The sequence below is a fragment of the Setaria viridis genome, chromosome 5 (assembly GCF_005286985.2).
Source record: "Setaria viridis chromosome 5, Setaria_viridis_v4.0, whole genome shotgun sequence".
NCBI classification, from domain to species: domain Eukaryota; kingdom Viridiplantae; phylum Streptophyta; class Magnoliopsida; order Poales; family Poaceae; genus Setaria; species Setaria viridis.
In genome coordinates this window covers 42,742,287-42,766,844 of record NC_048267.2, presented here as the reverse complement: position 1 = coordinate 42,766,844, position 24,558 = coordinate 42,742,287, and the positions used below count along the sequence as shown (strand labels likewise).

Here is a 24,558-nt window from a genome sequence, read left to right as displayed (position 1 = left end):
GTATATTTTGGCCAGATTTCAGCTCTCATCTTTCACTATTATTAATGCGAGTCATAGTTCTAATTGCTGTCGACACAATATCCTTCTGCGGCAGCAACAATCCATATCCCGCCTAACGTGGCTGTTCGCAGATTCTAGCTGATGTTAAGTTACAAACAAATTAACATGTTGATTTATGCTAAAAACAAATTATATTTCTCATGGTTGATGCATTGGTTTTTGAACTTATGTTAATTCGGAATTCGTTCTGAAATTACATTTTATAAACCCATTAAAGCTCCTGCATTAGCGTATGGAACATTGCACGGGTACGTGCAAGGTTCAGTGTATTTTGGAATAGCAAACACGTCGATGGTGCAGTATAACATTTCTTCACCAGAACTTCCGTGGGTAGAAGACCTTATACCATTAACAATTAACAGTTGCATTCCTGTTTACTCCCGCTGTTAAGTTGCAGGATCATATTATCCAATCATATCTTTTGAAGTGCTAGACTAATACCAATGGATCGTCACAATGCACTATTGCACTCACATATCAGCAGTAGCCAACGATAGTAAAGAACACCTATACCTATCTAATCTGACTCTGTAATTCGGGCCTTCCGGAGGCTGCCCACACTTCTCATTTGGTGGATATCACTCCCATTCACTTGAATCACATATACCCCTCGTACCAAGCCTGGTGGACGATGGACTTAAGTCTGCACGAAAACTATAGAACAAAGCTAGAATATCCCCCTCGGTACAAGCCTGCATGCTCAGTTCAGTTGCGTCTTTAGTAGAGCTTCACCAAAGCCGGTGGAAAAGTACTTTGAGAAATCCTGCCACAATAATTGATGCAATTGAAACGATTGAATAGGAGCATCATAGTAATCCGCAAATGCAACACACACAATTCATAGCTGAGAATTAGGCATACCTGAAAGGGTCGAGGCGCCTGCGGCCTTCTGCCTCGCTCTCTCCTCATCAGCGAGGAGCACCGCCTTCATTACCCTAGCCTCTTCCCCGTACTTCCGGCACGCGTCCGCCAGCTGCACCATCGGAGCGCGGAGAGCGTGCAGCTGTGCGGTGGCCTCCCGCTCGAGCTCAGTTGCCGCGGTGCCAAGCTCGACAAAGGCGGCGCTCGCATTGTCCGCCACCATCAATGCAGTCGTGGCCCGGTCCAGGTCGTGGTGGGGAAAACCGAGATCGTCGGCAAATTGTTGTATCTCGCAGGCCATCTTCACCAGGTTATCGCGTTGCGCCGACTCCTTGCACATGAAATCGATAGCGATCTGCGCGGCGTAGTTGGTCTCGCCCGCTCCTTGCAAACATCCCCCGAAATTGAAGCCTAAACCCGCCATCTCACATTGCACAAACCTTAAATCGGGTTGCTGCCTGCGTACCTGATCCTTGACGAGAAGAGCGGCCTCCAAGTTCTCCACGCTCTTCTCGTGGCGGCGCGGAAGCCACCCCCGGAGCAGCAGCCACCACCACGGACCCGCAGCCGGCCGCTCCTCCCGCTGCTCCTCCCGAAGCTCGCGGCATGTGAGCGCCAAGAACGACGCGCCTCCTCGAAGCGACTCCATGTCGGCTCCAAGCGCGTCCTCCAGCTCGGTGGCCGCGTCGAGGAGGGCGAGGACAGCCTCCGACCTTCCCGAGCTGCCCGCCTGGGACAACGCGTCCGCGGCCGCCTTCAGGTTGCCACGGGGCACGCCGCCGACGCCGACATCAACAGCGGCGAGCTCGAGGGCGAGCCTCGCGAGCTTCGCGGCATTGTCCCGGAGAATCCCCTCCCCAAGATAGCGAAAAACGGTGGCAGCGGCTTCGATGAATTCGTCGCTCATGTCCGATTGAGCGTGGCGGGGTGAAAGAGTTTGGGAGAACTTGCGTGGCGCCACGGTTACTGTTTATATATTAAGGAGATTACAGGAGTTTGACTTGACTGCAACCTAGGAGTCTAAGAGCAACTCCAAGAGATCCCTTAAATTACCCCTAATAACTTAATTAGGAAGAAAAAGAAAAAAAACCCTCTCCAACAGCTCCCCTAAAGCTGCCGTATATTTTCGCAGACCCGAATCGGGACTCCCACACCCCGCATATTTTCGCGAGTTCCTCACTTCCCCAATCGACCCTGCGCTTCCTTTCGTGGATGTTTTTTTGCCTGCCGCCGAAGAAGCGCACGAACACGACGGCGACGCGGTGCGCGAACGAGACCAGGAGGACGCGCGGCGCGACCCCGGAGGTGCTGGTGCCGGTGCTGGCGGTGGTGTTGACGCCGTTGGCCCAGAGCGCGTTGCTACGCACGCATAGCGCTCAGGCCATCGTGGAGGAGCTGCAGGAGAGGGAGGAGACAGAGGTCCGCGTCAGGCCGTTGTGGAGGAGCTCTCTTGCGAAACGGAAGCTGACGCGTCGTGGAGGAGCTCTCTTGCGAAACGGAAGACCGAGGGACAGGAAGATTGAAAGAGGCGGAGGAAAAGCTACAAGCATATCGAACCTGTGCTGCTGTCCTGCTGTGCAGCGCGTGTGACATCAAGCGCTCAGCAGTCACCACCTACAGCCGCTACCTCTTCTTGCTTTCATCAATCACCCAGATGAGGATCAGGCCACGGTGGCTCTTGTTTGTGGAGAACGATGAACCAAGCAACGGATAAGAATGAAGCTTTGTACTGAATGTAGGTAGACTGAGTTCATGGACCAAGGAACCCCCAACTCATGGCGCACGTCGGCGTGCTGTGCTGTCAAAGGAGCGATGGAGCTCTGTTCTGGAGATAGGAGGCTCTGTTCCGGAGGTAGGTCCAATTACGATGATGTGGCAAATATTGGGAGTAGTTTTTAGCATTCTGCTGTGGCCTGATATGTTTTTAGGGGAAAATTTTTTTAGCATAACCCCCAATACCTTATTTTGGGGAAGAATTTTTTGGGGAACTCTTGGAGTTGCTCTAAACCGATTATAAATCTCGGTTATCTCTAATACAAGTCAAATCCTACGAGTTTACGATCTCTATATCTCTAACACCCTCACCGACAAGCAAACCAACGAATGCCCCCCGTCAACTGAGCTGAGAAGGAGCGGGTCCGCAAGGGGAAGACGTTGGTCGTCGTTCACGACGAACGCGCGCTGGCCTGCCGAATTCGGAACCGGAAGCCAGAGCCGCCGTCGAGCTCGCCATTTTCCACAGTCGCGCCATGCGCACCGAGACAGAGCTCGCGGCTCCTATCAATTCGGGAGCTGCAATTCATCTCAGTTCAATTCCTCTCGCCCAAACCTTCACCACAATCCCAGGAGCCTCCCAGCGCACCCAAATTGACCCAAGCCACTGGCGAGGTTGACGTCGACGATGAACTCCGTCTCCGAGACGCCACAGCCGCACCCACAGTGATTACCCGTTGGATTATCTGTAACCGTTGGGCAGTGCCCGCCGGTGCCGCAGGCCCTCGCCTTGCCGCCCCGCAACTCGCCCCACCGGCGCCGCAGCACCTCGCCCCGCTACTCGCCCCGCCGGCGCTGCTGCCCCTCGCCTCGCCGCCGCCGCTCTGCCGCCGCCGCTGCGCGCGCGCGAAGGGGCCGCGCGGGAAGGTCGCTGCTCGGGTGCGCGGCAGGGCGAGGGGCGGTGAAGGTCCGGGAAAAAAATGTGCGCGGGTCGTAGTTTTAGGGCCCGTTTGGCAACCATGTGTTAAAGTTTAACATGTCATATCGGATGTTTGATGCTAATTAGGAGTATTAAACATAGGCAAATTACAAAACTAATTGCACAGATGGAGTGTAATTCACGAGACGAATCTATTAAGCCTAATTAGTCCATGATTTGACAATGTGGTGCTACAGTAACCAATTGCTAATGATGGATTAATTAGGCTTAATAGATTCGTCTCGCGAATTAGCACAGGGTTCTGCAATTAGTTTTATAATTAGCTCATGTTTAGTTCTCCTAATTAGCATCCGAACATCCGATGTGACACTGTTAAAGTTTAACACCTCGTATCCAAACACCCCATTAGTTTTCCCTGAAAAAAGTGGATAAGACTGGCCGTCTTCTAGAATTGCTCACAGGAACAAGATACATAACCGCTCCATTCGATGAGGAGATGTGGTCATTTTTAGAGCCGGTCATTTAGGGCCTGTTTGGTAGAGCTCCACGCAGCTCCAGATCCTCAAAAACAGCTCTGCTCTAGATTTTTTCAGCCAAACGGTTTTAGATCCAGCAACTCCACCACGGATCTGCTCCACGAAAATGGTGGATCTACCCCCAGATCCATGGATTTGGTGGAGCACCTCAAGGGGTGCTCCACGAAATCAAATTTGGTGGAGTTGGAGGAAATTACCCACCACTGCCACTCATTAGTGGAAAATGACCGGTTCGTTCTATTTCTTCACAGCTTCCTCTCGCGCTGCCATGGCCACGCCCCGCTCGCCGCAGCCCCGCCGCGCCCCGCCCGCCGGACTGCCGCCCCGTACCCGCCGGAGCACCGCCCCGCCCGCCGGAGCGCCGTCTCACTTCGCCGGCGGCCCGCGCGCCCCGCCCGCTCGAGCGCCGTCCCGCCCGCCGGCGCCCCATCCCGCACCCGCCCGCCTGGCCACCGGCGGGGCCGTGCCTGCCAGCACGCCGCCCGCCGGAGCGCCGTCCCGCCCGCCGGAGCCCCGCCCCACACCCGGCCGCCGGTGAGGCCGCGCCCGCCCGCCGCCCCGCTCCGCCCGTCGGAGCACCGCCCCGCCCGCCGAAGCCCCGCCCCGCACCTGGCCGCCTGGCCGCCGGCGCGGGCACGCACGAGGTCGCCTGGCCGCTGGCGTAGCCGCGCCCGCCAGCCCGCCAGCGCGCGCGAGGCCACCGGCGAGGCCGTGCCCGCCAGCACCTCAACCATGCGTGCAACAGCGCCAGGAAGGAGATATTTTTTTATTCTGATGAATGGGCCCAAATTGCCAGTGAGATAAAGACAAGAATGGAGCTGTACCAAACGCTTTTTGAGATATTAGATCCACGGTGGAGCAGCTCTATGGTGGAGCTAGCTGGATCTATGGATTTGGAGCTATTTTTTCAGAGCTGGAGCTCTACCAAACAGGCCCTTAGTTCCAGAAAATCTTATAGCTAGTTAGAGCTACTTGCATAATAGAAATATTTGGTTGTGCAATTTTGTTATTAATTTGGGTTTAAGCGCATATGTAAAAAACACTTAATTTTATCTTACAAACCTCAAATCATATATGGATATCATATCGATGTGCAAAACAAGCCCCGTGACTGTGAATGATAGTGTTATTAATGGGATGGAGATTATTTTTCTCAGCAAATAAATGCCTACCGTGTGACTGTTAGTGTTACTTTTGCTCAATTTGGATCTGGGTATGGAGCTTGAGATTTTTTTTTAAAAAAATAATGGACCTTGAGAATTTAGGTCGAGGTCACTGCAGACGGGCAAGGTGACGTTCTTCCGCGAGTTCAGAAAGTTCAGAAACTCAAGGTACCAAATGAAGTCGTCCTCTGTTCAGCGATTTGACGCGGACTCTAAGTCACAAACACAGCCATGCAAGGAACAACGATCATTATCCCTCCTACAGTTTTCAGCAATTCACTTTGTTCGCTTTATTGCCCGTTTTCGGACTGTAAGCAGTGTTCATTCTTCGTTTAGCTAAAGTGCGTTTGAGCCTGTTACGAACCCTAATTATCAGTAGAGTAGCGTAATCTAGACCTTCTAATATCTACTTCTGCTGAATGAAATCGAATCCCAACTATCTATACATAAATCTATCATGTTCTTCAGTGTTCTTCTTCATATTTTTGTCAGACTTTTTCCGTTTCTGACACGAACGAGGCCTGATGCTCTTAGAAGCAACAAGCCCCATTGCGAAGGATATGAACTCTCTGCGAGTCCCAAACGACCTACAATTTGGAACGAAGGGAGTACTTGTCATGGATGCAGCTCATTTGTGTGTGACTTCACAAATATATATTTCATTCGCAAGGATGGAAAAGGAGCAAAGTCTTCACTAAATACAAGCAGACCAAAACTCCACGTGGAGCCACGTGGTGCTGACGTGTCCAGGGTCAGGCCCACTCTTGGGGTCCACTTACTGACTAATAGGGCCCACCGACCGGTGGGGCCCAGTTGACCGTTGACCGTTCAACGTTGTCCAAGTCAACGTTGACCGTTGACCAAGCCAACGGTGACCGTTCATTTCCCCCTCTTTTAGATTCTTTTTTCTTTTCGTTCCTTCTCTTTTTTTCATTTTATGTATAATACTTTTTTCTTTTTTATATTTTTCCTTTCTTTTTTATATTTTATGGACAACATCTTTGCTCGCTACATGTAGGTTGGTAACGTGGTATGAGAATGAATTCATGAACTACTTTGATAACATTAGTTGCAAGGTGTAGGTGTAGTACATCCATATAAGTATCCATGTCCCCAAAACAAAATCTACTGATTGATAAGTATCCATCTCTATACCGCAGCTCTTGCATTAGTTGATATTACATCAATGCTGGGCCCGATCTAAAACCCAGGTCGAGTCCATGGGTGAGTCCATACATCGGAGACGCCCATTCATCCTCGAGCAAGCAAGTGGGGGTCGGAGCCCACTATGGCCCCAACAGGACTCCGCCAGTGTAGGTGTGGAGTACATCCATACGTATCCATGTCCCAAAACAAAACTCGCCGATTGAGTTAGGCACATAGGACTGGTACCAAGTCACCCTGACAGCGAAGCAAACCCAGATCCTCGGAGAGTCCAGCGGCGGAAGAGGCGAGGCCCCCATGCGCTTTAAGGTGGTGTGTTCAAGGAGTGGTGCGTCCGAAGAGAGTCCGAGAAATGGTGTGCGGCGGTGGATGTGGCGAGGTCCCATGCGTTCTGCGTTGCCTTGGAGGTTCAGGATCCGGTGCAGTGCTTCAGTCATTTTGGCGTGTAAGGTGCAACAGCGGTACTTCGGCGAGGGGTCCTGCATGGTGGTGGCTTCTTCGGTGAGGTGTGGTGGGCTCTTCTTCTGACTTCTACCAACGCAAGACCGTGGTTGGAAGATCGACGATCGTGTGTGTGTCCTGAAGATGATGGTGGCATGGTGGAACAATCGTGGTAGCTACATGGCTTGCAGCGGATTGCGGCGGTTAGTTCTGCATGGCAACGGTTGGTTGGCATGGGACATCGTCAGGAATGACGGCACTTGCGATGAGTGTCACTTGTTGGCTATTCTCCGAGGTTGTGGTGGTGTGGTGAGTTGGGTGGAGTTGAGTCGAGTTGTACAGCCGTGTTGATGTCTTAATCCAACCGGTTGTTATTTTGAGTTGGTGTTTCGAGTGGAGTTGTGCGGCTGTGTTGATGTCCCAATCCAACCGGCCGGTGTTGTTGTTCCGCTATTTCTTTTGTTGTTGTACGCAGTATGGGTGTATTCTTCTTTTTAATATAATCGGCAGCTTTCGTTTAGAAAAAAACAGGACGCACTTCTCGTCGAGCTGCCAAAACTGACTCATCTTTGATCCTTCGCAACCTCAGCCTCCATTTGCTTCTACGGGCTCTAATGCCATAAAAACCGCAAATGCTACTAATGAAGAGGACAGTGACTAAGCTATATATCATATATGAAGGGAGCTAAAACTCGAGAACCATTTTTATTATTTTTATTTTCTTTTCTTTTTCTTTGTTTTGCTAAACTTCAGAACAAAAGAATCTGCATAGTCAATACTTCACATTGTAGTCTCAAAGAGACGATGTACTACCAAGTTCCCAACAAGTGGAGAAAGTGAAGATCAAGTCTGAACTCTGAACATGATCAGGAAAACATACAACAATTGCTCCACTGAATAGAGGTTTCTATTTTTCTTATTTCTTTCCAACAGAGATTCTGGTATTAGGATGCCTTATAATTTACCAGAGTGTACACAGGTTTCAGTCTTGTGACACGCGCACAACCTGCTTGCCAACATTTTTACCACTGAACAGGCCAACAAAAGCCGCAGGTCCACTCTCCAGCCCGACGCTCATATCTTCCACATACACAATCTTGCCATCTCTGTAATGTTTGGTGATGTCATCGACAAACCGTGGGAACAGGTGGAGGTAATCACTCTGGATGAATCCCTTCATCTCTATCCTCTTGCTTATCAGGGAGAACAGGTTGTGGATCCCAGAAGGAGCAGTTACCCCGTGCTGGGAAACCATCCCACACACTGCAATGCGTCCATGTATTCGCATGTTGAGTAGTACGGCATCAAGCATTGGCCCACCTACGTTCTCGAAGTAGATGTCAATACCTTCAGGAAAGTACCTACACAGGAAAACATTTCCACAAGATCACAGCATAATTCCCCAGTTTTAACAACAACAAAGGTAAACTGCTTTTATATCAATCAGTTGTCTTAAGGAATAGTATGTTCTAGGTAGGTACAGCTTTTTATGTTATCAGTGTTTCTCATTCATCAATAGTTCACAGAGGTTCATCATCCATCAAAGTTTAATTCTTTTCTGTACGATCCTAGCTTGGCTCATCAGCTGTTCATGAATGCTAAATCAAGCTGATATCATTTTCTGCAGAAGAAGAAATTCTGACCTTTTTAAGGCAGCAGTCAAGTCAGGCTCTTCCTTGTAATTGAAAGCTGCATCAAACCCAAGTTTTTCCTTCAGGAGCTCAACCTGAAAGATATATATTGTGGATATTGGATGATGCAACTACACAGGCAATGCAAGCAACTACTACTAGTTGGAGTGAATTTTTATTAAAAAGAAAAGAAGGGACTAGTATGAGTGTGTGCCTTCTGATTTGTTCCAGCACTTCCCACAACATAGCAGCCATGGAGCTTTGCAAGTTGACCAACGATCTGGCCAACTGCTCCGGATGCAGCAGAAACAAAGACAAATTCCCCTTTCTTTGGTGAACAGATCTCATAGAATCCAACATAAGCTGTAAAACCAGGCATGCCTGTGGAGGAATAATAAGAGATATAAGCTTCTTGGAGCGAAGAATAGCATGGAAAGAAAAATTCAGAAACACCATTTGTGATTATCACAGTTCTACTCCTACTCCTACACCCACCTCTCCTTTTCCTGTCCCTTAGATGCAATGAGTCTCTTCAACCTAGTTTTTTTATTTGCGGGTATTTTCAACCTAGTTTAGTCTTTCCAACCAAAAACATCATCCAACTGCTGCTGTTCAACAGCTACACCATTTGTGTTGTCTATATATGCTTAGAATGTAACTGATAAAAAAATTTGAAAAACATAAGGAACTAACCAAGTAGGCCCAAGTGGTAAGAGAGCGGTATGTCGCTTTGCTGAATCTTTCTGAGCTGTTCAGGCTTGGTGATCAGACTGTAGTCCTCCCAACCAGTCATCCCCGAAACAAAGTCACCAGCACTGAATCCTGGATGAGTGGAGTCGATCACCTTCCCCACGCCAAATCCTTCAAGAGGCTTCACAATCAACAAATCGTTCAATCAGTGGAAGCAATTAATGGAATTTGCGCAAGACCAATGCACAACCGATCGCTTCAGCAACTAACAACCCAGCCCAAGCTGAGGAAAAACGATTTGAAGGAAGAAGCTCACGGATCCAGGCTTGAAGGGCGGGATGTAGGAGCCCTGGAAGTCCCGCATCCTGCCGCGCATGTAGGGGTCGCAGGAGAGGTAGAGGTTCTTCACCAGCACCGCGGGGCCGCCGGCTCCCCCGGGGACGCGCAGCGCCACGGCGCCGCCGTCGACGAGCTCCATGTCGTCCTCCCTCGGCGCGCGGTCGATGTACCCGCGCAGCACCACCTTCCTGTTCCTCGCCACCGCCGCCTCTTTCTCCATGCCGCAGCGCCGCCGTGGACCTGTGTCCCGGAGCAGCAGCAGGTTGGGGTTTGGTTGGCCTCGTTCTTGTGCCGAGACTCGAGAGTCCCTACGATTCGCCAGGATTTTGTGCGCGGGGTAGCTGCGCGGCGCGCGATGGGATGGGACAGGACACCGGCCGTGCCACGGCGGCGGGCGCTGGGTTGGTGGTTGAATTCAATCTGTTGGTCTGGACTCTGGAGATTGTGCGGACCGCGCGCCATGTGAACGTGCCGTGCCAACCAACCAACCAACAACAACAAATGCCGCGGGCGCGCGGTGGGCCTGAGTGTTTTGGGCCTCTGGATAGAGCCGGCCCGCTCGTGCGGTAAGAGAGTTGGGCTTCCTTGTGCTCTTCGCCGGACCGTCGTGTGTGTGTGTGTGAAAGCGTGGTGCCCCACTTGATTGCGGGCTTCGGTACCAGTATTAAAACGGCCCAAGCTCAGGAGATTCTGTCAGCCTGGTGTGATTGAGCGTCTATTTTTCCCATCTTGTGTTATCTATGAGCATTTCTCGCCTTGAAAAAGAGTGTGTGTACTTGCGTTTATGCACTGGTGCAACAGATTGCATGGTCTTTATTTGTAAGATGAAGTCAGATAATTACAGCCAGTCACTCTGCCAGCTACACTAATCATTTTATGAAAAGGCAAAGACGACGATAGAACAAAACAACCAACAGATGTTCTACGATTCATCTACGATGGTAATCAAGTACGTGCCGTCCGTGTAGTCTAAGCACTCGCTACATATACATGATACATTCGACGTATGCATCTATATACACGTGGCAAATGCAGCCACTGATGCATCTGCTTCGGCTCATCGATCGGCTGCCGTCTGATACATCAGAGGCAGCTCGGCGGCAGAACGAGGCCGAGCGTGCTCCCCTGCACATTCCGGCAGTAGGACTTGGCGGCGGCGGGCCGGCTCCGGTACGTGAGCGCCACGTCCTGCAGGCGGATGCCGCTGCACGGGTTGCTCCGGCTGCAGTCGAAGTTGACGGCGACCGGCGTCGCCGACGAGCCCCGGATGCCCACGTACCTGACGTCGCTGATCCTGATGCTGGAGCTCCCGCCGGGGCACCCGCTGCCGCTGGGGCAGTAGCGCTGGTCGATGATGATGGGGTTGTCCACGCCGGACATGGTGGCGTCCGCGAAGGTGACCCCCCGGACGAACCCGCGCTTGGAGCCGCCCCACGTCTTGATCCGGAGCCCGTTCGTCGTGCCGGCGAACCACGTCGTCTTCACCGTCACGTTCTGCACCGCCTCCACCGCCATGCCTTCCTGCTTGCCCAGGCTCCCGATGCTAATCAATTAATTGCACAAGTCACAGACACGAAATTAGTGCACGGATTAGGTACAAACCCAGACTGAACCTGAATGTTTTGTGCACACGCCACCATGCATGCGACTTGAGTATGAACCGGACCCAGATCTGGTCCGTTTCCACTAATGTTGCCTCAGTCGACTTCAAGATTTCTTTACTTTTAATATGGTAATAAAGACCGTTTCAGTCAAACCAGCAGCTATAGTGGATTGATTTCCAAACACTAGCTCAAGCTACCATTCCTATGCTGCCTGTGATTACTTTCTCGATTTAATTCCTAAAAACAAGAGCATTTCTGCGTTATTCATGCTGACGACAAACCACCGCGCGTCACGGCGCCCTCGCCCACGCACTGCCGGCGACGTACCTGATGCCGTGGCCGGGGCCGCAGGCGACGCGCTCGATCCAGAGGTGGGAGTTGCCGGGGCCGACGGAGATGCAGTCGTCGCCGGTGCCGATCCTGGCGTCGTACACCGACACGTGGCTGGACATGTGGATGTGGATCCCGTCGGTGTTGGGGCTGTCCGCCGGCGCCTCCACCGTCACCCCGCGCACCGTCACGCCCACGCACTGCAGCACCACCACGTGGAACAGCTCGCTGTCCACCGACCGCACCCCGGCCACCACCACGTCCCTCGAGTTCGCGATCGTCAGCGACTGCGACGACCCATGCATGCAACCACGGCGAGCCAAAGTTAGCTGTTGATCGTCAGGTAGCAAGCGAACACACCTTTCAGGTTCCGAGTTTCGACGACGGCGAACGTACCGACGCCGGCGTCGGGCAGTTCCCGCCGCGCGCTCTGCAGGCCCAGAGCGCCCGGCCGCGGCCGTCGAAGGTGCCGCCGGAGACGACGAGGCCCTCCATGTTCTCGAACGTGATCCACCTCCCCGACAAGCCGCGCCCGCCGGCGCCCGCGGGGGCGACGAGCGTGCCGGCGACGGCGAACGTCACGGCGGCGTGGCCGTGGCACGGGCCGGTGAACGTGGCGCTCGATACCAGGAACCGGCCGGGCGGCACGTAGACGGTGGCCGGGCGGGTCGAGCGGCATGCGTCGGCCCACGCGCGGAGGAAGGCGCCCGCCGCGTCCGCCGCGCCGTCGGGGCGGGCGCCGTAGCGCAGCACGTTGTACATTGCTGCGCCGGCCGCCGGGTCCGCCGGAAGGAACAGGACGGCGGCGTGCAGGTGCGCGAGCAAGCTCAGGACAGACTTTGCCATGGCCATCCGCCTCCGGGTGTACGCGACGCGGCGAGTTGGGATGCCGCCGGCTTGCAGGTGATAGTTAGGTATGCGTTCGATGATGTGATGACTTGCACACGTGTACTTATAGTGGAGACATCCACCGGCTCTGGGTAACATTGTTTTTGGAATGAATTAAGTGGGCGAACAAGAAAGAATTCGAGAGCGTGCACTCTTGGGGGGGGGGGGGGGAAAAGAAATCAGGGGGAGAATTTGAGAGCCTTGCAGGGCATGGTAAGCAGCTGAGTGCGAGATTCAGAAGCCTAACCTGGGAATGGGAGACGAGACCACAGGTTGGTTAGTAAACTTTTACATGCGGCATTGACCATGGCAGGCTGGGCAAAGTATCGGTTTGGTGAGTTCTTGGAAACAACTTATGGCAGGCTACGCACCTCCCATGCGTAAACTGTGCCGAGTGATGGATAGTAGTGGCGAGCATACACACATTGTCTTTGACTGACCAGCATTGCTTTGCATGATGATCTGGAGTTGAAATGGTCACTGAATTTGTTGAAGGGTGCAGGAATTCGTAAGCGGCGAAGGGTTGGAGCTCACCGATAGAATGCACGTCAAGATTCGGGCGTATTTCTGGCGCTTATGGACAAATGCAACTACTCGTCTACTCCAGTCCCATCAGGACCACCAATATCATCACTAGACGAAAAGAAGGTGCCAGCGTCAGCTTACGCAATTTTTTGCATCTTGCAGCCCATCCGGAGAAGAGCTCCAAAATTTGCAAAGAATGTAATGGCAGACATTGACACGTGGAGTTTGAAACTTGCTGAACTCTACCGAAATCAAGAAACAAAGCCATTTCAAGACAATTCGTGAATCAGCCGAAACTTCAGCCATCGTCTCCAAAAGGCGTCTCCAGAATTAATAACGAAAGCTCCTTGATCAACCAACTGAAACTAAAGCTATCCCGTTTCCGAATCTACACCAATTTGGAGCCATTCAGTTGGTGGAACATTCACCAACTTCTCCATCTGCATTTGGAATCAAGATTGGAGGCTCATGTAATTAGGTTTTCATCGACCTCGCTTTCTACTACCATCGGCAGAAACTGGCTGCAAGACGATTAAACTTTTGACCATCTGAAACGACCCAAAGCAAAAAAAAAATGTCGTGTCGTCGAAGTAGAAGTCCAAAGGGCCTGAGATTGTTGGGTTGGGCGTGTGACTGTTGAGAGAGAGCAAATTTGACTACCACTGCAGTCGTGGGTTGGGTACGTCTCAACCCAGCCTGCAGGGCAGACCTGGCATGTGTTCAAGTCAACAACTACTTCGTTCAAGCAAACAAGACTTAGGTTTGGCTTGCTGTTCACCAATCACCATCAGCTTGTAACTTTTTGAGAGTGATTTGATGAAATAACCTACAGTACAAGATAATGGTACTGTGTGATCATTTGGCAAAAGCTTTTGGACCCAGTCCATAAGATAATGTTAGCGACAAACGTCCTACAACTAGTGATGATGGGCTAAAAATAGCAGTCCGATCCGGTTCTAGGTGCATGGGCCAGATCAGCCCCGATTCAGTGAACCGAGAGAGCCTAAATGGGATAGGTCCAAAGTAACTCGGCCCAAGTTCATGCAGTGGGTTTGAAGACCTACCAGTCCACAACGCGTCCACCCGTGTCCCCCGTGTGCCATGCACAAAAGCACAGACAAGGCGGGCACAACTTTCGCACCCTTCATCTTTCAGCCTACCGCTACCAGCACGCAAATTCCGTGTACCAACTCCTTAAGAATGACTTACCTACGGAGGAGTTAGCAGCTTCAATCCCGCACTGATGTGACATCTCATAGTCCCACTATTGCAAAGTCACGCACCATGCCAGCACCACCTGAGGAAACAGCCAGGGTCGATACCTTGTTTGATCTTGCAAACTTTTTATTTAAATTGTTATAGACTTAATTATCTCGGTCTGAATGCATCTGCATCCCTGCATGGGCCATCATTAGATTAGCTAACAGCTTTCGCCTCATAGATATAATAATTTAATAAAAGATTAACCAGCAACAGCAGGGGAAGGCCAACAAGATTAACTAACAGCAGGGGAAGCCGGGAAGGCCAACAAGCTATAGTTCACTCGAGAGCGCAGCGCCGTGACGCTTCGTTGGGCAGTGACAACGGGCAACAACTTGTGATCAACCTACTAACCAGATCCTTGTCACGCTTTTTTTACTAACCACAACCCGCCAGAAGCAGCAATCTGCAAAATAGCCAGGAATATATAATCAGTAAATCATCCCTCGGTGCCTCCGGTTCATATTATGTTTAGAAAAATCGTATTAGTGCGAATGGCAGAACGTCCCCGTTTAGGCACGTATTTATCACGAAATGTATGCACATGATTTGTTTAATATCACATACTCGTACGCTGCAAAAATATTGGTCAGCACATAGGCTATAATGGAGCAGGAGCAGTGAAGCTACCAAAATTAGCATCAGTGAGCTGAGCTGAAAGCTTGGCCATCCGTACCTGTGTTCTGGGTCACCGAAGTGCACCAGACCAGTGCCTGTGCATGCCTTTTCTTCCCTCCATCTAACCACCCCTTGACCCCAGTCTGCAATGCCGTGGTGGCCCTCCTCCTCATATACCTCCTCGTCGCTCGTCTTCATCCTAAGATAGGAGTTCAACATGCTTTCCCATTGGTTCTCTTCCAGACATGTGTAGAAAGACTTGAGGGGAGAGAAAAAGGTACTTGCCTTGCGCTTGCAGATTGCTGCATTCTTCCTTGCGACTTCTCTTTTTCCATCATTTCTTTTTCTCTGAGGTGAGGCTGGCCATCCGAGCTTGCCAAGAAAAAGATCGTGTCACCTGCAGTGGTTGCGGGATGTCTGTCAAAACTCGCAGCTCATTGATTCTTCTCTTGCTCTAGGCATTTGCAGATTCTGTGGAGAAGGGCATGAGCCACTCTGCAAAGATGGCACCGGCTCTGGGGCTGCTCCTTGCATTTCTGGCGATTGGATCCTGCATCGCCGCCGATAACATCGACTTGTGGCCGATGCCGAAGACGGTGTCCCATGGAACACAGAAGCTCTACGTCAAGAAAGATATCACAATGTCAATGGTGGGAAGCACGTACTCTGACGAGAAATCAATCCTGAAGGACGCCTTCCAGAGGATGGTTGATTTGATCACACTGAACCATGTCATCGATGGAATAAACCCAAGTTCTTTGGTTCTCACCTGTGTTAATATAGTTGTCCATACACCTGACGATGAGGTAACCTGCTCGCTTGATCTGACAAAGTGCAAACCCATCTACAGATTGCCTTTTTCATCTTTCAATTAATACTCTGCATTGTTCATCTTCTGCAGCTCAACTTTGGAGCAGATGAGTCATATAACTTAACTGTTCCAACAACAGGAGATCCACTGTATGCACAGATTGAGGCTAGTAAAAAAAAACTCATTGTTTTATGTTGTGAGCCTTATATAGTAGCATCATCTAGTGCATCCACTGTAGGCAGACACTTGAAGCTTTTTTTGGGGGGCATACAGACACTTGAAGTTTACTTGTAGTTTCTGCAATTCCTTTTTTCATGATAATGAATTCCGAGAATCCTAGCACAGTCCATGCCTTCAGTATCTCCTGTAGCATGCATATTGCTGTACAAAACCCTCTTGATAGCCTAAGTCTCAGAAATACAAATTAGCATATAATACAAATATACAACAGATGGACCCTTGCAAGCAAATCAGAATGATTATCATATAATAATATAATATATCATCAACTCAACAGTGAAATGCAATATCCCCTCCCAAGGTGTCTATGTTTAAATTTTCATGACATGGGAAATGTTGTTAGGTTACAAAAGAAAGTGGAACCAGTAATGGGATCACATCTATCATTCATATGCCCAATGCAAGTCACTTCAAATCGTTTCATGCTGATGACACCTTGCTTTCTGTAGGCTCAAACCGTTTTTGGAGCACTTCATGGCTTACAGGTAAGTACTTTGTACGGTCCGTAGACAAGCAATACATAAGATAAGCAAGATTTAGGCTCACAACCCTGTCCAACAGTAATTTCTCTTTTTATCAATGCAGACATTTGGTCAGTTGTGTTACTTTGATTTCACATCACGACTCATTGAACTCAACTCAGCTCCTTGGATAATTACTGACACACCAAGATTTCCTTACCGGGGACTGCTTATTGGTTAGATATAATCAGCATTTCCACCATACCAAATGTTAATAATGTGGACATCCAGTGACTGACAATTACAAAATTAACTTATGCTTATATATGCTGGCAGATACTGCAAGGCACTACCTACCTGTTAAGATAATCAAAGGAGTGATTGATGCAATGACCTACAGTAAATTGGTAGGTTTGATGGCCATTCAATTTTAATTCCTCGACTGATAAGTTATAGAAGACTTGAACTGTTGTCGGGTAATCCGTTTTTGTTCCTAAAATACAGTTCCGGTTACTGTATGCTAATCCTTTGTTATCTCGTCATGCAGAATGTTCTCCATTGGCACATCGTAGACGAGCAATCCTTTCCCATTGAAATACCTTCATACCCTAAACTGTGGAATGGTTCATACTCTTATTCGGAGAGATACACAATGTCTGATGCAATTGACATTGTACGGTGCGTTCTATTTCATTATCAACATTGCAAAATTTTACAATACCAATACTATACCAGCACTGAAAAATTGGAGGTAATTGCCTTCAAAACAGAAACATCACAAACATGTCCAATAAAAGGATTTTCTTTCTGTAATTGTCCGACAATTTTGTGCACAAAAAGGAGATTTTTGTATTAAAAAAACAAAGCATGAAACAGAACAGTTTGCAAGTTTAGTATACTTATGTCGAACCACATTTTTGGGTGCACCAACATAGAGCCCTTAATGGGGCCCAGGCAATGACACATAAGCACTAAAGCAGTATGATTGGAAAACAATATGCATGCACTTCAATGGCACCTTCAGAGTTTTGTAAGCACACACACAAGCAAGCTAATTTGTCAGTCAAAAGCTGAATATCTTTATTGCATATTCAATGTATCCATAAACTTAGGTAGCTAGACCTCTACCTTTGCAGGTATGCTGAAAGGCGAGGTGTAAATGTGTTGGCTGAGATTGATGTTCCTGGCCATGCCCGTTCATGGTAAGTAACTTCATTATGTTCAAATGTTCATTGATGTATACTGCAAATCATACACTAGAGATTACATGGAATCATTCGGTGCACAAGACCAATACCATTATTATGCATTGAAGCCATTCAAGATGACTCAATAGAGTTATTCAATAAGTAAAATTGTGACATTTGTACCTTTTCAGGGGCGTTGGCTACCCATCATTGTGGCCATCAGATAGCTGCAGAGAACCACTCGATGTCAGTAAAAACTTTACATTTGAAGTCATCGATGGCATTCTTTCAGGTGATACATACAGATTTTGTCAACGAAAATGAAGTGGTTCCTAAGCTTTTTATTTAAAAAGATCATTAGTTTGTGGGCATGCTCCAAAAGAGAAAGTTATTCATAAAAATAGGGAACAACATATATGAATACATTATCTGCATACAATCACCAGTTCACCACTGACAGAAAATAGTAAATATCTTAGACAACTGCCTAACAGAGTTCAAATTTTCTGTTGTTTTTCAGATTTTAGCAAGGTTTTTAAGTTCAAATTTGCCCACTTAGGCGGTGATGAAGTCAATACAAGTAAGCATAAGGATTGCATCTGCAGTTGTTCAGTTGATATAATGCAGTGATAGAATAGTAGATCTACAAATCATACCCATTCACTCTTTTCTCTGAATTTCAGGCTGCTGGACCACAACACCACACATTGAAGGATGGTATATAACTCATAATTTGATAACTTGGGTGTTTTGATGACTTCCTTTTGTAACAACTATAAATTGGCCATGTTCTTGTATCATCCAATTAATTCAAGATAATCCTTTTACAGGTTGAATAATAACCATATGAACGTATCAGATGCATACAGAGATTTTGTATTAAGATCTCAAAAGATAGCAATATCACATGGCTACGATATCATTAACTGGTATGCCTATTTGCCAATCTGATAGGCACCAAGAAGCTACTAACCCTTAAAAATTAACAGACATCTTTCATTTTTACAGGGAAGAAACGTTTAACAACTTTGGAGACAAACTGGATCGTAAAACCGTTGTGCATAACTGGTATTTTACTCATTGTGCTTGATTTGCAACATTGGAAAGGCTTTGCTTACAACAGTAGCATGCATGTGTTCCTTTGATATGTTGTTTTCCTTTGAGTTTTTAGTAGTTCGCAGCATGCATGCATGTAGTATTTTAGGGTTATACAAATTCAGTGAAATAGATTTAGATGCTAACATTGCAATTCGTACTCATACTAAGTTCATTCTGGTTATTATTCAAAAAAAAAGTTCATTCTGGTTCTTTTTCCTGCTATCAATAGTTGACAATTGGCAGATTTGCCCACAAATTAACAGGCTTGGAGAAGATGTAGCACCAAAAGTAGTTGCTGCAGGGCTCAGATGCATAGTAAGCAACCAGGATAAGTGGTACCTGGATCACTTGGATGCCTCATGGGAAGGATTTTACATGAACGAACCCTTGAAAGGTATCGATGACACAAAACAGCAACAATTGGTCATTGGAGGTGAGGTATGCATGTGGGGTGAGGAAATTGATGCATCAGACATTGAACAAACAATTTGGCCACGTGCTGCAGCAGCTGCAGGTAAGTGACTAAAATGGCCTTATCATCCTGGTTAGTGCCTTGAAATATTTCAAATGAAATTTAATGCATGCATCATTACCCAAACTAATCTTATTCTCAAGGCAAGACCACCTATATTCTTTTTTATGAATCTAGGAGAAATAGAGTATGTGACAAAGCACTCCAATCACTTAACTTGTGCAGCAACATGGTCTAGTTAGAATGGTAAAGTCCTCCAAATATATCCAACATCCATAATCTATGGAGATATGAGCGAAAAAAACTGAGAATGTTGAAAAACAAGCAGATATTCATGTTCCCGTGTAGTACAATACAATATGTCAGCAAAATTTCTAGCAAAAAAAGTTGCAGATATATGCTCACTGCTCAGATCTACTACATTGTTTTAAAGAAAGAAGAGCATACTGCACAGTATAAATTCCCAAACGCACACAAAATTTACAGGTTGTTGAACAATGATAGATAACAGCTCACATTATTTCGGTAGATTTAATATATATCAAAACATCATTTAAGGGAATGGTTCAGAATAACAGAAGGAGAGTTTATATGCAACCTCATAACCTATGATAGTATGAAATGTGCATGCAACTTAATGGCAAATACTCATCTAGTGCACTACCATCTGTATGAGCAATTACTGACTCACCAATCCTCTTATATTGCATTGGCTTGAAGAGAGACTGTGGACTCCGACTGAGAAGCTTGCAAATGACACAAGATTAGTCACATCAAGATTGGCACGCTTCAGGTGTTTGCTGAACCAAAGAGGAGTAGCTGCTGCACCACTAGCTGGTTATGGTCGTGCATCACCAGCAGAACCTGGTCCCTGTGTAAGGCAATAGAATATCCATAACAAAAGGGAAACATGTATTCACAGAGGAAGGAGTCACTTTTACCCCTGTTGATATGTTCAGCATAGTGTCCGTCAGTCGTCAGATAGGTGGTATTTAGTTGTGTAGAGTGTTTCGTGTCCTTTTTCTTGCTCCTCTTCAATCCCAATTTTCTTCCACAATAATTTGGTGGCTATGAAGTCTACATAGTATGGTAACAAAAGGATAACAGGTTCCGACAGAGTTCACTGATTAGTTGTCTTGAACAGAAAACTCGTCCAAGAAAACCAATTTGCCATCAAAGTAAATTTTAACGTACACAATCAACGTCTCTTTTGCACATGAGCATGCTAAAATTGAAGAAGACCCTTATGCCAACACAAAGATCAACATACTTTATAGAGAAATCACCAATATAAGACAAAATTTTGACTTTTCCTTGCACACGAGCGTACTTAAATTCGCGGACATTTATACTGCCAAGAAAATAATCCACATACTTGTCTACAAATCATTGAAAAGATGCACAATTTTCATCATCAAGTGAAAGAATGTGTGAGTGCACATCAATCAGATGAAGAATATTGGTATGCTGTATGCATGATTCAAACAAATGCTCTATTTATATCCAGCCATGAATTTCCAGCATTCGCAAATATCTAAACTAATCCAGGTTGAGACACGCTACCAGACAAGCTAATACTTGGTGCCCCATCTTGCTGGCTACATTCATCAGGTTCTTTACCGGATACTTTCTGAAAACGCTCAAAGTATTCATCCATTCCTGATACGTACTGCTTCATGCTCTCAAAATGCCGAGCAAGATCTATTCCCATCTTCATCCATTTTCTAGCAACTGAACGTTGCCCAAGCCGCAAAGCTAAATTTGACTTGTTCCATGCAGTCATTGCAAGCCACTTCCCTTCCTCAAATGGATATTCACCATCTCTAAGTCCAACCACAATCTGGTAAGCTTGTCGAAATACGTCATAGACTGCATCACTCATGCTACCACTGAAGTCTTGGAGACCAGCAACGCCTACTAGCCTTCGGAGGGCAGTGCTGATTATCCCATAGTTTGGCGAGTGAGAAGCAAGGGCAGTAGTGATGCTGGCCTTCAGGAGAAACTCAGCAACCTGTAGGTTTGGTTGGGTACCTTGAGAAGCTATTTCTTCAAGTCTGAGAAGATGACCTGGTGTACATGCTTTAGATGCTGCAAAATTCTTGACTAATTGGAGCTGCTGAGGGTGTGCACTAGTGTCCATCCTGTTGAGAAGATGGTAGAAGTTGAAGGTATGAAGAAAAAGCAAGTTGTTATCCTCCAATTGATCAGAGGTCACAGGAGCTGAAGGCAAAGTCAAGGGTAATAGCTGCAGATAAGTACAACTGAATCAAAAGAATGTCCAACAAAATGAAATCACGTAAGAACACACAGATATCAGTGACTCTTGATAATTGGCAAGCTTCGTTTTTACCTTGCCAGCTCTGCTGAGCATCTCAACGCCCTTTTTAAGGTCAGAGTCTGATAATGGAGATTTGTTTAGCTCCTCAGCAAGGAGCATGGCACTGACACTCATGATCAATGATTTGCAAGCCCAGAGACGGTTAGCATCATCTTCACCATTACCTGAGCTGAAAAATTCAGCTGCAAGCTCAAAGAACTCACTACAGTAATCATGCTTCTTCTCCTTTGCCATCTTTACAGCCATATTCCATGTACTGACTGCAAACCAATTCCGTTCACGCAGCCCTACAGTTCCCTTCCCAAAAATAGCTTCCACTCCAAGCTCAGCCATCCGTAGCTTGGCACGTCTTGAGTACTTCAGGATCTCAGCCTCAGAGCCTGGCTCACGGAGAAAGAGGGCTATAAGGTTCCGGCGGACAGCAGCCTCTGTCATTGGCATTGGCATTGGCTTTCCAGCAGAGTATCGGCCTAGAAGGAAGGTCAATGCAGCAATTGCCACACCGACAGACTTGCAGGCAATAGCTTCATGAACTGAGAGTGTCAGGAACTCAGGGTTGAAGTCTAGATAGCCCACCATGGTTTTCAGCAGCTTGATAGCCTCACCTTCCTCCTTCTTCTGCAGAAGGATCTTAAACTAAAAAAAATATATATCTGTATTAGTAAGAAGTGCTAACACTATGAGGTCCCTCTAAAACTGACAGCATGCACAGAGAGTATTACCTTCAGAAAAGCACAGCGGATATTGGGTTCAACCTACAGATATATACATTTGGAGCCAACATAAGAACCATCACACAAGATCATTTAACAAGGAGACAGGGAGAACGATCAATACCTTTTCGGCCTCAATGATAAACTCCTGGGCACGATCGAGATGCTGAAGTGCCATATGGCAAAGGCAAAGTACTCGGAAGCAGCTTGCGCGGCGGGATCTGCTTTCCTCGTCACGGGAAACATAAAGCATCGATCTCTCAATCAAATCCGCACTGATCTCATAGTTCTTTGCGTGGAAATGCTCAGTGCCACTGTCCCAAATTGCAAATGCAAGCTTCAGCAGGTGCACACATTTTAATTCAAAGTAAAGAATATAAGTTCAGTGGTGTAAGAGAATGCTAACCAGGTCCATAGCAGTGCATGCATTGTGCTACGCTCGTGGGTGTTAGCAGGGCCATCGAACAGCTTTACCACCCTCTCATCCGACACGAGCTCAGCGATCGCTCTTGCACGCCCAGTTCCACCCCCTGCATTCTCAACCACCTTCTTCAACACCCTCACTGCTGCAGCAGCTGCCGCACCAGCACGGCACCGTGCGGCAAGCGCAACGAGCACCTTAAACGCAGCATCGGCCCCCCTGCTGGCAAGGTACAGCTCAGCCGCCGACACGCACACACAGTCCGGCGCTTCGGCGTTCGCCATGAGCGTCTCGAGCTCCATCTCGGCCTCCGCCAAGTTCCCGCTGCCGAGGCACGCGCGCAGTGCCATGAACCCAATGCTGGGATGCTCCTCCCCCAGCCCCAGCGAGGCTCTCCAGACCCTGATACAGCGCAGGGTGCCCTCGTAGTCGTTGGCTTCGAGACGCTCGACGGCGAGGAAGCGGAGGCATTGATCCTTGATCACTTGGAGATTCGGAGTCGCAGGAGTGGATCCCGGGGTCGGCGGAGTGGCGCGGGAGGGGGAGGCCGCGGCCTTCTCACAGAGATCAAGCGCCTCGGTTAAGAGGTTGGACGCGTCGAGGGCGGGATCCGGGGGTTTCGTGGCGAGAGCGACCTTGCCGATGCGGAGGTACTCCTCGGCGAGAGCCTTGACGCCCTCGGGAGACGCCGCCGCGAGGGGCTTGGACCGGCTCAGCAGCGCGACGGCGAGAGCTTGCTCGCCCGCGCTGGACGCCGCGCGCGCCCGCGCGAGGTTGAGGTCCAGCAGGACGGCCCGATCCCCTTCCGTGTCGGCGGCGGAAACCAGCGGCGTGGCCTTCTCGAAGCAGGCGGAGGCGAGGTCGGCGCGGCCGAGTTCAAGCCAGATCAGCCCGGTGCGGTGGAAAAAGGACGCCGCCTTCGCTCGGGCGTTGGGGATGTCTTCGGGGAGGCCAGCGACGAGGAGGAGCTCCGGCGCCGCCTGCCGGATCTCCGCCTCCGCGACCCTCGCGGGGAAGCTGTGATTGGCGCGGTCGACGCACGCGTTCCAGAGGCGGAAGCCGAGGTTCCACACCTTGAGCCTGAACGCCTCGTCGAGGCCCGAGGGGGAGGACGAGGCGGCGGAGGCGAGCTTGGTGAGGAGGCGGCGGAGATCGGCGGCGAGCTTCTCCGGGGAGGAGGGATCGGAGGTGTCGAACGCCTCGACGTCGGCGACGACCCTGTTGAGGTCGGTGAGGAGGCCGGCGTGCGGCGGCGGCTGCCGGTACTCGGGGGAGAGCTCGGAGATCTTCATGGGGGTTGAGGATTCGGCAGCTTCCGATCGAATTGGGAGATTTTGGGCGACAAGGAAGGCGAGGCGAGGCGTGGGAGTGGCGGCAGCGGAGACTGGAGAAGGGATTCGGGCACGGGAAAGTGGGGGAGAATTCGAATTTTGAACGGCTGCCGACTGCTGGGGCTCCTCTCTGTATTCCGGAAGGAAGATAACTGAAGGAATGAACTGGTTCCGCTCGCGTCGTTATTTTCCACTGTAAAAATGATCCCAAGGTCCAATGCAAAAATCGCTCGATTAACTATGTCATTATTAAGAAATTCACTGGTTGCATCAACGATTAACCCTTGGTTTATCCACGGAAACAAGAGCCGTGAATCTCTCCCTGCGAATCTCTGTTGGAGCTGCTTATCTATTCGGCCCTTGATATAAAAAAAGAATAGGGCCGTGCCTCAAATATGATAAAACAGAAACACTTACTAACTTCTAGCCTACATTTCAATCTAGAATTAACATTGTGATTCAAAATAGGAAGAGAACATTCTTATCTCTAGTTTGCAACAAACAGAAGGGGAAGAGGAATAGCACTTCAGAAATGGAACGCAAAAATTATGCTACTCCCTCCATTTCAAAATGTACTCCCTCCATTTCAAAATGCATATGCATAATAATATATATGAAATTAGAAAAGCAAAAATGACCTGCAATTTGGAATGGAGGGACTGGGGAGTAGTTCGTTTTGACTTTTCTAGGTACATAGATTTTGCTATGTATATAGGCATAACT

The 24,558-nt window shown here is 48.7% G+C and overlaps 4 protein-coding genes across 5 annotated transcripts; 1 reads left to right on the top strand and 3 right to left on the bottom strand.

Annotated features, from left to right (window-relative positions):
• Positions 1 to 7,643: 7,643 nt before the first annotated feature.
• On the bottom strand, positions 7,644 to 9,917 carry LOC117859204 (2-alkenal reductase (NADP(+)-dependent)). Its single transcript, XM_034742403.2, has 5 exons — positions 9,516 to 9,917; positions 9,203 to 9,380; positions 8,724 to 8,890; positions 8,522 to 8,604; positions 7,644 to 8,239 (listed from the first exon to the last, which is right to left on the bottom strand). Exons 1-5 carry the CDS (start codon positions 9,756 to 9,758, stop codon positions 7,861 to 7,863), a joined length of 1,050 nt encoding a protein of 349 aa, XP_034598294.1. The 5' UTR covers positions 9,759 to 9,917; the 3' UTR covers positions 7,644 to 7,860.
• Positions 9,918 to 10,319: 402 nt separating this feature from the next.
• On the bottom strand, positions 10,320 to 12,434 carry LOC117859203 (polygalacturonase). The gene is made up of 3 exons (XM_034742402.2): positions 11,869 to 12,434; positions 11,470 to 11,759; positions 10,320 to 11,081 (listed from the first exon to the last, which is right to left on the bottom strand). Exons 1-3 carry the CDS (start codon positions 12,322 to 12,324, stop codon positions 10,622 to 10,624), a joined length of 1,206 nt encoding a protein of 401 aa, XP_034598293.2. The 5' UTR covers positions 12,325 to 12,434; the 3' UTR covers positions 10,320 to 10,621.
• Positions 12,435 to 14,829: 2,395 nt separating this feature from the next.
• On the top strand, positions 14,830 to 20,162 carry LOC117854740 (beta-hexosaminidase 3). 2 transcript variants are annotated; one of them, XM_034736968.2, is made up of 15 exons: positions 14,830 to 15,116; positions 15,222 to 15,569; positions 15,665 to 15,739; positions 16,264 to 16,299; positions 16,400 to 16,511; positions 16,612 to 16,682; positions 16,823 to 16,953; positions 17,412 to 17,477; positions 17,654 to 17,754; positions 17,983 to 18,042; positions 18,146 to 18,179; positions 18,293 to 18,391; positions 18,471 to 18,530; positions 18,824 to 19,074; positions 19,753 to 20,162. In XM_034736968.2, the coding sequence occupies exons 2-15, from the start codon at positions 15,249 to 15,251 to the stop codon at positions 19,917 to 19,919; spliced, it is 1,584 nt and encodes a 527-aa protein (XP_034592859.1). In that variant the 5' UTR covers positions 14,830 to 15,116; positions 15,222 to 15,248; the 3' UTR covers positions 19,920 to 20,162. The 2 variants fall into 2 exon arrangements, with proteins under 2 accessions (XP_034592859.1, XP_034592858.1); XM_034736967.2 differs by having other exon boundaries at positions 14,834 to 15,040.
• Positions 20,163 to 20,323: 161 nt separating this feature from the next.
• Positions 20,324 to 23,958, bottom strand: LOC117854739 (TPR repeat-containing protein ZIP4). Its single transcript, XM_034736966.2, has 5 exons — positions 22,490 to 23,958; positions 22,208 to 22,397; positions 22,093 to 22,125; positions 21,383 to 22,006; positions 20,324 to 21,277 (listed from the first exon to the last, which is right to left on the bottom strand). Exons 1-5 carry the CDS (start codon positions 23,794 to 23,796, stop codon positions 20,567 to 20,569), a joined length of 2,865 nt encoding a protein of 954 aa, XP_034592857.1. The 5' UTR covers positions 23,797 to 23,958; the 3' UTR covers positions 20,324 to 20,566.
• Between the last annotated feature and the right edge of the window lie 600 nt (positions 23,959 to 24,558).

Coding starts and splice junctions, on each gene's coding strand:
- LOC117859204 (XM_034742403.2), bottom strand. CDS start 9,758: ATGGAGAAAGAGGCGGCGGTGGCGAGGAACAGGAAGGTGGTGCTGCGC. Junction 9,381..9,515: donor CGCCCTTCAAGCCTGGATCC/GTGAGCTTCTTC, acceptor TTGATTGTGAAG/CCTCTTGAAGGATTTGGCGT. Junction 8,240..8,521: donor TTGACTGCTGCCTTAAAAAG/GTCAGAATTTCT, acceptor TTTCCTGTGTAG/GTACTTTCCTGAAGGTATTG.
- LOC117854740 (XM_034736968.2), top strand. CDS start 15,249: ATGAGCCACTCTGCAAAGATGGCACCGGCTCTGGGGCTGCTCCTTGCA. Junction 17,478..17,653: donor CCTGGCCATGCCCGTTCATG/GTAAGTAACTTC, acceptor GTACCTTTTCAG/GGGCGTTGGCTACCCATCAT. Junction 17,755..17,982: donor CATCGATGGCATTCTTTCAG/GTGATACATACA, acceptor GTTGTTTTTCAG/ATTTTAGCAAGGTTTTTAAG.
- LOC117854739 (XM_034736966.2), bottom strand. CDS start 23,796: ATGAAGATCTCCGAGCTCTCCCCCGAGTACCGGCAGCCGCCGCCGCAC. Junction 22,398..22,489: donor CATGCACTGCTATGGACCTG/GTTAGCATTCTC, acceptor AATTTGGGACAG/TGGCACTGAGCATTTCCACG. Junction 21,278..21,382: donor TGCTCAGCAGAGCTGGCAAG/GTAAAAACGAAG, acceptor ACTTATCTGCAG/CTATTACCCTTGACTTTGCC.
- LOC117859203 (XM_034742402.2), bottom strand. CDS start 12,324: ATGGCCATGGCAAAGTCTGTCCTGAGCTTGCTCGCGCACCTGCACGCC. Junction 11,760..11,868: donor ACTGCCCGACGCCGGCGTCG/GTACGTTCGCCG, acceptor GGGTCGTCGCAG/TCGCTGACGATCGCGAACTC. Junction 11,082..11,469: donor GGCCCCGGCCACGGCATCAG/GTACGTCGCCGG, acceptor TTAATTGATTAG/CATCGGGAGCCTGGGCAAGC.